The following is an 11,205-nucleotide window of genomic DNA, read 5'->3' as shown; positions in this document are numbered from 1 at the left end:
TTTTTCAGAATAAATTAAATTAATAAATTTGTTAGTGCTTTAATCTCCAAATAGCGTGTTTTAATTTTACTATAGAAATTATTATTCCCACCATCTTTTATTGACAGAATCGTCGTGCATATTTGTAATGAACAAATATTACTGCCGTTGCCATAATATTTTCAGCATTTTTTCGATCTCAACTTTTATGTATATATATATATATATATATATATATATATATATATATATATATACACACATAAATGTAAGATATTTATCATAATACTACATATAAGATATGGACTGACTAACTCAGATTATTTTTGGTTTATACATACTTCATTATTATGGTTAAGGTATTACAACTTAAGATACTACAATTCTTTTTTCTATCTCTGACCTACTTGTTACTTTTCTCGTTACTCTTTGTTGGTCCACTCACGACTGTACATGATATACTTTGATTTTTTTCTTTTTGTTGGTCTGGCCTACTCTACTCAGGACTTTCGTTGTTATTCCTCGCTGAGTCTACTCAAGACTATCCCTCCGTTGTGTTTTTTTTCGATCACGTACACCCCATAGTCTTTCTCATCCCCACTCAAATTCGTGCATACGCATTCGGCAATTCTTATCGGTCTTTGTCCTGTCTTGCTTATGCTGTATTTCTCTCTCTCTCTCTCTCTCTCTCTCTCTCTCTCTCTCTCTCTCTCTCTCTCTTTCTCTCTCTATCGCCTATCGTCTATATCTCAGCCACTCCTCTTTCTTTCATAAAAACATAACTCACAAAGGACAGACCACACTCTATTCAACGCCGATCAATTTGTTTTATACACACACGCACACACTTATCTCATGCAGATATACAACAGTTAACTAACTCTTGAACCTTCCATCCATTATCTAATTATAAATAATCTTATCTCATAAATACACACGCACACAGTTAATTAGTTTAGAACCTTCCAACCCACATAAATGCACATATGTATCATAATGTGTATAGACTATTACTATACTTTGTCATATTTCGCGCTCCATCAACCATCTGCACATTGATCGATTTAAACTTACGAGCTGGAAGAGAAGGGAGAGTTTCAGTAGATTACGATTAGGGATAATACGGCAACTAAAAACGATCTATAACGAGAAGTCAATGCTTATTTTAATACTCAAACTGCTCATCACAGCTTCACGGTTTGTGAACCGTCCTGCAGTAATCATCGATACATAATAACATCCGTTATATTTGAGATTAAATTTATTGTTGTATTTTTATTTATGTATAATTGTCATTGTTGCGTTGTGTGGGCGCAACTATAAGAGCGTTTCTAGATACGCGTCTCGCACCGGATCAGTGATGATAGTCAATCTGCACAGAGAATATTTCCCTTGTTGTCCGAGCTATAAACTCACTGGTCATGATGAATAAGGGCGGCGGTACTAGGCTAGGATACTGTTGTAGACCGTCGGCAAAATACCGTTCGCCGCGTTTCCGCAAATTAATGGGAGAACGAGCGTTCTTTTAAAGGATCCCGTGAGATTCGCGAGGTAGATGCGCGATATTAAATATTGCGCGCGTTGAAATTATCACCATACATTTGATGAAATAAGTTATAATTGTTTATGCGTAATGATGTGTACTGGGTGTTTCTGAAAGAGACTTGAGAGCTTAGATGTGAGTTTGAAAGATGTAACTTGACTGTCTTTTTGGTGTCTTTAGAACTATCCACGCAGACTGTAATGAGATTGGAAAAGGGAATAAAAAGGGCGGAGTTGAAGTATGATCTGAGCATGAAAAGGGAAAGAATAAATGCCTATTGGTCGGGAATAGTTCATTGGAATGTTTAAACATTCCATGTGTGCCCTCCTTGTTCTAATGATCGTGTGGCTAGAGGGTGTCAATGGATATTTCAAAGCTAGAAGCCATATAACCCTTGGCTTATCTAGCCTAGGCGTCTACTTTCACTATTTACTTATGGACCGGATTGACATATTATCGAAATCCAAATACTTTACTAAGAATGCCTAAGCCAAGACAAAGCTGGCCATGTGTTTTTTATCTATGCGTTTTGTTAGTTAATATCCAATAGGTTCCCAAGGGTAAATATTTCCAATGGTGATATATGACCCTTAAGAGAAAGTACCGTAAACAATGGAGATATGTATGTGTGCATCAACAATCGTGTTAGGATAACAATACAATTAAATATATCCGCTTCGAGTTTACTCTAAATTCCTCTAAGCCACTCTGTAACAATATACTTTGTAAGATTTAAGATAGTGAATCCGATGATTCAATAATTAATAATAATATGATTACTATTACCAAATTTGGCTTCTCTATCACTGAATAGTGTCGACTTATCACCGAACATGTATAGAGAAACAGGTAGTTCAAAGATCAATTTCAGTTGTATGCTCTTTTTATTTGAATAGATTTAGTATTAAATACTAGGAAACGTGATTGGATGCATCAATCAATTTTTTGGAAGAAAACAACAGTACCGTAAAAAAGGACTCATTGTTTTAATTTACAATAATTTGCTGTTATTTTCAGATATCTGAAGTTAAAATGGATGTACGATAACTATGCTATGATGTTAGGTTTTCTGAAAATTTCAATGACTATTAATGATGAATCATTTGAGGATACTGCAATATTTTTAAGAAAATTTTTAAGAAAATTTTTTTTTATAACTCCCAGGAATTTCTCCGTAATTTGTCACGTGAGACATTCGGCGAGTTGTTTTACTGAATTGAGGGTATCACGTGAGTGGTATTCCTAGTGGAATTTACAATAATCCTGTTGTTTCAGACTTGCGTAACTAGATCTTGAGACCTTTTTTAAGTCTTCTTGCTGTATTGTTGTTGTAGAGAGCGTTGGTTAACTGGTTGGGATGGTTTAGGGTCCTTGATTTGTATTTGTCAGACATCCGCAGTATCTCCTTTGATACTGATGGGATTTGTAAATCTTTACGTATGTCCTCGTTTTTAACATACCATGGCGCGTCCACAATTGTGCGGATTATTATTGATAGCATCTTTTTATTATTGTTTTATATATTAGTAACTTATTTTCTATACTTAGTTTAGATTTTCGGCCTGTTAACCAGTAAATGTCTTTTCTTTTAAGTTTAATTTCTAGTATTTTTTTTTATGAATGTGTTATTTCCAGATTAATTTAGAGTCAAAGTGCAAACCCAGATATTTGATTGATTTTGTTTGCGGTATTTCATTATTGTGTATAGTGATTGCTGGTACTTTGCCTTTGCGAAAAGTGAATGTAATGTGATTGCATTTATTGTAGTTAACTTTAATTTTGCGATCTATTAACCATTGTTCAAGCAATTTTATGTGATTTTGCAAAATTATAGCTGTTTCTTGTGGATTTTCGTGAGTGGCTAAGATTACAATATCGTCGCCGAATGTACTTAATATAGTGTCTTGCGTTGTCGGGATATCCATAGTGTAGAGCATATAGAGGACCGGACGCACTTCCTTATGGTACACCGGCAAATATTACGTGTACAGCTGAGTGCGAATCTTTTACGTTAAAGGTTCTATTGTTTAGATATGATTTAAGTAATAGATAAATTGGTAATGAGAAGTGTTGTTTTATAGTTTTCAATAAGCCTTCATGCCATACCTTGTCAGTAGCTTTTTCTACGTCTAAGAATAGACATGTACAATATTTCTTATTTTCTATAGCAATTGTTGTTTGATTAATTAATCTGTGGACCTGTTCAGTTGTAGCATGTTTCTCTCTAAAGCCAAATTGCTGATTTAGTATTAATCGTTTTTTATTAATTATTTTTTAAATTCTGACTAATATTACTTTTTCTAAAAGTTTGGATAGAATCGGTAATATTTATTTGGCTTATGCAACATTATTATTTCTGCCAGTTTCCATGAGTCAGGGAAATAAGGAAAATATAATGAAAGAAAACTAATAAAAATAAAAGTAATAAAACTAATACACACTGATAGTGACTTCCGTATGATTGATTCTGATGATATAAAATAGAATTAATAAACTATTAATGATTTAATCAAGCTTATAAAACATTATATATAATGTTAATGAAATGCTAGACGAATCGGAATTAACGAAGTAGGAGCAGATCTTAACACATCTAAGTATTAGGTCGGTGCGTATGAAATGTCGGATTTTCTTTAAATGTGAACGTTTGTCTCCCTGTTTTTGTTATGTTTTTGTTTTTGACATAACCTGGTTTATAGTCGTACTGTCCATTGCCAGAGTCACATTTTAGCAAAGAAAATTTTCTCAAAAGTGTTTCCTTTTGTTATTTGCTTTGAATTTTGCACCGATATGAATTCAACCGATATTCGTATAATTTTCTTATGTGAGTATAAACTTGGTAATAATGATGCAAAAGCTGCACGCAATATAAACCAGGCGTTTGGGGAGAATACTGTAAACGATCGAAAAGTGCAGCGTTGGTTTGAAAAATTTCTAATTTAATGAAATACATTAAATTAGAGTAATTGCGATTGCTCGAAAAAGATCTATCAGAGATCCAGAACATAAATTCACTGTTTATCGCGACAAAAAGGAAATGTCACACCGAGGAAATGTCAGGTTGATATCTCGGCAGATATACTCCTTTCTCCTTTAAGACATTATAAATTCAATAAAGAAACATTTTCTAGTATCGATGATAATCACATTGGAAATTCTCGAGATATTAGTTTTGAGAAAATGGTTTTGCAACAAACCAATGGTGCAGGTGTAGACATTGTTCTAAATTCTTTAGCGGAAGATAAACTTCAAGCGAGTCTACGTTGTTTAGCCTATAGAGGTAGATTTTTAGAAATTGGAAAATTTGATTTAGCCGCAAATAATGAATTAAGCACCAAAATCTTTATGAAGGGTATTAGTTTTCATGGTGTGATGTTAGATAAGGTTATTAACACAAATGACGAAATTAAAAACGAAATTAGTTCAATATTCAACAAACTTATTAAAGAGAATGCTATCAAACCGATTATTAGGACAGTTTTCGGCAAAGATCAAATAGAGACAGCACTTAGATTTATGGCAGCTGGAAAGCATATGGGAAAAGTAAGTTGACGTTTGTTGCCGGAATATATATTTTGATTTTAACAGTTTAAATTATAATTTGCAATATGTTTTTATATCGTAGGTACTCATAAAGATCCGTCAAGAGAATGAACCACTAAATACACCCATTTTGGCTGAACCTTTTTATACATGTATTCCGAATAAAAGTTATATAGTTCTTGGTGGATTGGGAGGTTTTGGTTTGGAATTAATCAATTGGTTGGTTCATCGAAATGCTCAAAATATTGTCATTATTTCGCGGAACGGCATAAAGAATGGTTATCAATCCATGAGAATCAAAATATGGGAATCAAACGGCGTGAATATCAAGATTCTGGTTGGTCTCGATGCGGCTAAACAAGAAGATTGCGAGCTTATCGTGAAAAAAGCGATAGATCAAGGTCCAGTTGATGGTATATTCAATCTTGCAGTTTCTCTGAAAGATAATATTTGTAGAAACCAAACGCTGCAAACTTTTAAAGAATCTTTCAAAGGTAAAGCATGGGCTTCGAAATGTTTGGACGAGGTGACCAGAAAACTTTGTCCAGATCTTCGACACTTCGTAGTTTTTTCTTCTGTCTCGTGCGGAAGAGGAAATGCCGGACAAACAAATTATGGTATGGCTAATTCCATTATGGAAAGAATATATGAGAAAAGAGTAGGTTTGTCTAGATTAGCTATACAATAGGGAGTGATTGGAGATGTTGATTTAGTTGCAGTATTTGAAAATATTTATATAGCAACAACTACATTAATAATTGAAAGAAGAACTTGAAGGCAATATGTTACTCGGTATATTAAATGCATTTACAGCTATTAATACTGCAGAGATCGGTTGTTATTTTCTTGAAAGACGTCTTTTCTTTAACATTTTTCGTAATTCTTATTCTAATTTTCCAACATTAGTTAGCAGCTTGAACTTTAATTAAGAAAATACAATATGTGAGATGAAAAAATAAAGGCATTTTTTAATGTTCTATCCTTTAAACACAGGGAATTATTTTTAAAAGAAAATCAAAAAACGCTATTCTCTCATTTTATGTGAAATTGCAAGAAGCCATAGCAATATAATCCAGAATCATTACCATATATAAGAACTCAAATCACATTATTCAAACCATTGTTGCCCTCTATACTAAATGTCCCGTATGATTATAAATTGCAGAATGTAAGTTTTAAAACTTCGTATAGATCATGAAAATAACAATAATTTATAATACTATAAAATATTATTATTTCCATATAACTGAAGACAAAATGTACACTTTGTTGATGGCAATCATATCATTATGTTAGAAGATATGAAAATTGCAATTAAATGTAGGAAAATGAAAAATTTGAGTTCGAACCTACTAACAGTTTCTATTCTAACTCACATTAATCCGATAATTATGTTACGCGCAAGTAAAGTATAATTTATTCATAATTTCATAATTTATTCAGCTTATAGACTGATACGTCTATGGAGACAGAGTTTCACACTTGTAGTTCATATTTTGTCTATACCTGTCGCTGAAGTTGTACACGCTTCGTGCGAATTGGTTAATACTGAAACAGGATTGGCTAGACGAAATTGCATGCTGATTGGTAACTGGCGTCACGTGATAGAGAGCCATAATAGATTAGAAACTAAATAATAGGTTAGAAACAATGTGTTTACTAAGTTGATGTTTCGAAGTCATATAACGAGTGTAAGGAATAAAGCATTAATGGGAGGATAGGATTACGTTATGAAAAATATAAAAATATATTAAAAAACAAAAATATTTTTGCATTATTTATAATTTTTATTATCATTAAACGATAGTATCTTGTAAAAATTAAAAATGGATAACATGATTACATTAAAACGACCCAAACCTGGAGACGACGAAGAAGAATTATTTCGAATGCAGGAAGATTTTTTAAAAAATAGGTTGCAACCATCAGCCAAGGTGATAAATTTACGAGATCAAATTAAAGAACAAGCTAATTCTATGCAAACGTCTGCGTCAAAGTATAAAGCTAATTCGAGTAGAATACAATCTAGATTTTCAGAACTGAAAAAACAAAAGACAGAAAAGATTTTTACATCTCAAAGCATAGGAGAAGTATTAAATACAAATGTAAAAGAAGAAATAACTGCAAATTCGTCTGCAGAAATTCATGATTTAGTACAAAGTATACCAATAGACCCGTCAAATATAATACTTGGAAATATTATCGAAAGAAAATTCGATATGAAAGAACAGAAGTTTAGCTTTGATGAAAAAGTATTTAATATTAATTCAGAAATTGGCTTTCCAAAAGTCTTTGTATCTGATAATTATATGGTATTTATATAAATATTATTTATATGATATTATATTACTTTGATATACTAATTTTTGAATTGCATATAAATTTTAGAATACATCTAATAAACGGAGTTTATTTTCACAAAAGATTTCAAAAAAAGAAAATGTAACCCTTCCTATTAAAATGAAATGTCGAGAAGAATCTGATGCAACAAAAAATGAAAATTCTAATGCTATGAAAGATTCATTTATCGAAGAGATTCATCAAGAAAATTTAAAAAAATTAAATGAAATGACTGAAGAAGAAATATTGAAAGAAAAGGAGATGCTTAAATCATCTCTTAATGCAGAATTAATAAAATTTCTTAAAAATAGGAAAAAAGATAAAAACAAGACAGAAGTAGATAAACCAGATTTTCAGTCATGTAAACTTGATAGTAAAGAATGCATAAAAAATAAAGAAAGTGATTCTTTATGCTACGATCAAGATCAAAATCAAGCTATGCAATGTGCAAGTAGTATAGAAACTGTACCAAAGCCTTGTGTAGAAATACTAAAGGAAGCTAAAGAAAAAGGTTGGGTCCATTTAGATACTATAGAACCTGCAAAATTGCAGTGGATGCAAGATATACCAGAAAAAAAAGAACATAAACCTGCCCCTGATGAACCATACAATGCTCGGTTTGATTTTAATGGTAAATTTACTATAAATATAATTAAAAGATTGCTTTTATATTTATATTTCTTATATTTCTCGTATAGGTGTATTACTTCCATATAAAGATGAGAATTTATCAGTAGATAAAGGTCTTCATCATCATGGAGAAGAACCAGAACGTCCTGGTTATTCTTTACAAGAATTGTTACAATTAAGTAGATCTTCTACGCAACAACAACGTTGCACTGCTCTCACTACTTTAGCTAATATCTTAGAAAAAAGTCGAAAAGGGTGGTATGATAAAGTTTTGCAACCAGCACCACTAAATGCATTGAGTCAAAATAATGTCCTACTCTTACTAAGATTTTCATTGGATGATACATCTGTAGCTGTAGTTACAGCAACTTTGCAGGTATTGAGAGCATTTGTATTTAGTGAAGCAGATGAAATCTGTTTGGACAGAATGTTTGGTTGGGACAAATACATAGAACCTACTTTGAAACCTCCACCTTCAGATATTAAAGATGAGAGTACTTTGAAAGACCATGAGCTCGTACAATTAGATGCTGTTTCTGCACTTCTAAGATCAGATATTCTTTTAAGAATTAGGTTGTATAATATTTATATTTTTGATTATTTTAACATATTGTATCAATACAAAATTATTGTAGATATATTTTAAGTGAAATGCATCCTCCACCTGTTGGTGTGATATGTGCTTTGGAAATATTGACTCGTCTTGCAAGACATTCACATATAGTTGCATTGAACATTGCAAGTACTCCAAATTTGTTGAATACTATCATTTGTAATTTTATACCTTTATCTGTCAATCAGTTAAGTGAGTATATAAAAATATGCAAATAATGAATAGAATTAATATATGTTTATAAGTTTTAATATTGTAATTAATAAATAAATTTTTGCTTTAGCTACATATGATACAATAAATAATGCTTATGGTATCCCAATAATTGCTAGCATACGTTTATGTCGAATCTTAGTTTGTTACGGTGGAAGAATAGTGGCTGAAAAATTAGTTCAGTTGAAAATCATTCATTCTATTCTATCATATGTTTCCAGTGAAGCAGGGTAAGGTTATACCGTTTTAATATAATATTTTTTGGTATTAATACAATTTTTTATTTTTTAGAAAGGAAGGAATTAAAATAAATATTGAAAGCTTACGTCTTTGGAAATTGTTGTTACATCACAAAGTAGCAATGGACAGTATTGAAGGAGCTCAATTAACACTTATATCTCAGTTACAACTTTTATTATGTAATCATGATATTGGAAAAGCTGGAGATCTAGCTTGTGAATATGCAACTGTACTCATAGCTGTAATTAGTACTTTAAATTCATTCAAGGAAAATATCTCCGTACTGTTATCAAAGTGGAGTAGACAATTATCATCATTATCATCTCCAACAGTAAGTTTATACAAAGCACATGAAGTAAGATACGACTCACTCTAATATAATTATTATAATTTTATAGTGGTGTATTTTAAAATTGATTTCACAAACATTGCTGTCTGTTAACAATCTAAATGCTTTGGAAACAAATTGGATGTCAAATTCAAATATATTTTCTACATTATGGTATGTTTTGCTTTATTATGTATCAATATTAAATTTACAAATATTTTTAATGTTAATAATTATATATTGAAATTTTAAACAGTTCTACTTCAAATTTATTAAGTACTTGTGTACCTTCTATTGAACGAGAACCATCCTGTCTGCCAAGTCTTGGAGTACGGACAGAGGAAGATCAATTACAACCAATCGTATCTCAGAATTCTTGTATTCCTTTCCTAGCAATAATACTTGATATGTTCTACCGTGAGTCCTTTGAAACAGGTCTTTGGACAATATTCAATCAACCAGAATTTATAAAATATATTCAAAAACTAGAATCAACTAGTTGGAATTTAGAACGATCGTGGTATACGCGAATGGAGTTTTATTTGCTTATTATTATTGTTAAAGCTGCTCACTTTCTTAATAGAAACTTAAATTCTATAGTGAAACATAATGTTTGGAAAATATCTATTAAACTTGTATCGTCATTACCAGGAGATTTTTCTAATGATGTAGTAGATATGCTGAGAATTGCTTTATCAAATGAAAAATTAAATTTGGAATTAATAATAGATCAATTATCACAATTAAATTTAAATAATGCTGATAATCAAATGAAATATGAAATAGCAAATTTGTATGAAAAATATGTTATATCAAATTCAGATTGGAGTCAAGCAGCAATGCCTAAAGATTGGCTTTATTTACCTTTGGTACACATTTATACAAAGTGTAGAAATAATGAAACTAGCACAGAAAAAGATAAAAAGAATATCTTAGTGATATTATGTTTAGAAATCGTTTCACCTGAATTAGTTGCAAAATTATCTCCAACTTTAAAATTTAGTAGATTAGTGCTAACCTATTTGTGTGATACAGTTTATTTAAACAATGATGTTTCTATTTTATTAAACGAAGTAATGTCAAACTTAATCCAAAAGTATTACAAAAAGTTAGACTTTACAAAAGAACTACCAGGATTAAATTCATTTGTTGATTTATTCACTGCAATGTGTGAACATTTTTGCTCAACTTCTTATGGTGATCATAATTTTGCAATGATATTATTAATTCCAATTGCACAGAGACATAATGTACATTATAGGAAATTATTATGGTCTGAGCATGCTGGTGTACTCAGGTATTTAAGATTACCATTGAATAAATTAATAATTCCTTTACAAGAATATCTTTATCCTCTTGAAGATGATATGTCATTAATAGAAACTTACATAACAGCACTTGTTAGAAATACCGTTAAATTAGAATGGTGTCCAATACCCTATACAATTGCACTTCATCATTCTGCTATGTATTTAAAGCTTACAACTAAATTAGCGATTCGAATGAGGACGAAAATAGAAACAATTCCTGATAAAAGCTTGGTAAATATTTTATTAAATTATAAACCACCAAGACTGTAAGTGAAAATGTAATTATAAATATAAATTCTTTTATAAAGATATTTAAAACATGAACTCGATTGAATTGATTTATTACTGAACTGATAATAGATAGAGTATTTATTTCGAATATTTTTATAATGTACAGACATCTTTTGTGTATATATATAAAATATATTAATGCTAGAAATACAGGATTCATAAAACAATATCTAGA

General features: G+C 30.8%; 2 protein-coding genes across 2 annotated transcripts; both read left to right on the top strand.

Moving 5' to 3' along the window:
• The first annotated feature begins 4,639 nt into the window (after nucleotides 1–4,639).
• Nucleotides 4,640–5,768, top strand: LOC118448672 (fatty acid synthase-like). The gene is made up of 2 exons (XM_035882195.2): nucleotides 4,640–5,065; nucleotides 5,148–5,768. Exons 1-2 carry the CDS (start codon nucleotides 4,703–4,705, stop codon nucleotides 5,751–5,753), a joined length of 969 nt encoding a protein of 322 aa, XP_035738088.1. The 5' UTR covers nucleotides 4,640–4,702; the 3' UTR covers nucleotides 5,754–5,768.
• Nucleotides 5,769–6,695: 927 nt separating this feature from the next.
• LOC118448671 (RNA polymerase II-associated protein 1) lies at nucleotides 6,696–11,145 on the top strand. Its single transcript, XM_035882194.2, has 8 exons — nucleotides 6,696–7,377; nucleotides 7,454–8,036; nucleotides 8,104–8,608; nucleotides 8,671–8,840; nucleotides 8,932–9,091; nucleotides 9,153–9,432; nucleotides 9,500–9,603; nucleotides 9,686–11,145. The coding sequence occupies exons 1-8, from the start codon at nucleotides 6,892–6,894 to the stop codon at nucleotides 11,007–11,009; spliced, it is 3,612 nt and encodes a 1,203-aa protein (XP_035738087.1). The 5' UTR covers nucleotides 6,696–6,891; the 3' UTR covers nucleotides 11,010–11,145.
• The last annotated feature ends 60 nt before the right edge of the window (nucleotides 11,146–11,205 follow it).

The sequence above is a fragment of the Vespa mandarinia genome, chromosome 3 (genome assembly GCF_050613455.1).
Source record: "Vespa mandarinia isolate Hongniang chromosome 3, ASM5061345v1, whole genome shotgun sequence".
Classification (NCBI taxonomy): domain Eukaryota; kingdom Metazoa; phylum Arthropoda; class Insecta; order Hymenoptera; family Vespidae; genus Vespa; species Vespa mandarinia.
The sequence above is the reverse complement of the archived record's forward strand: the minus strand, read 5'-3'. Positions and strand labels throughout refer to the sequence as shown.

Excerpts from the sequence above, each read along its gene's own strand:
- LOC118448672 (XM_035882195.2), top strand. The coding sequence starts at position 4,703 with ATGGTTTTGCAACAAACCAATGGTGCAGGTGTAGACATTGTTCTAAAT. Across the intron at positions 5,066-5,147 it reads CTGGAAAGCATATGGGAAAA|GTACTCATAAAGATCCGTCA; the intron begins GTAAGTTGACGT and ends TTTATATCGTAG.
- LOC118448671 (XM_035882194.2), top strand. The coding sequence starts at position 6,892 with ATGGATAACATGATTACATTAAAACGACCCAAACCTGGAGACGACGAA. Across the intron at positions 8,841-8,931 it reads TTTATCTGTCAATCAGTTAA|CTACATATGATACAATAAAT; the intron begins GTGAGTATATAA and ends TTTTTGCTTTAG. Across the intron at positions 9,092-9,152 it reads TATGTTTCCAGTGAAGCAGG|AAAGGAAGGAATTAAAATAA; the intron begins GTAAGGTTATAC and ends TTTATTTTTTAG.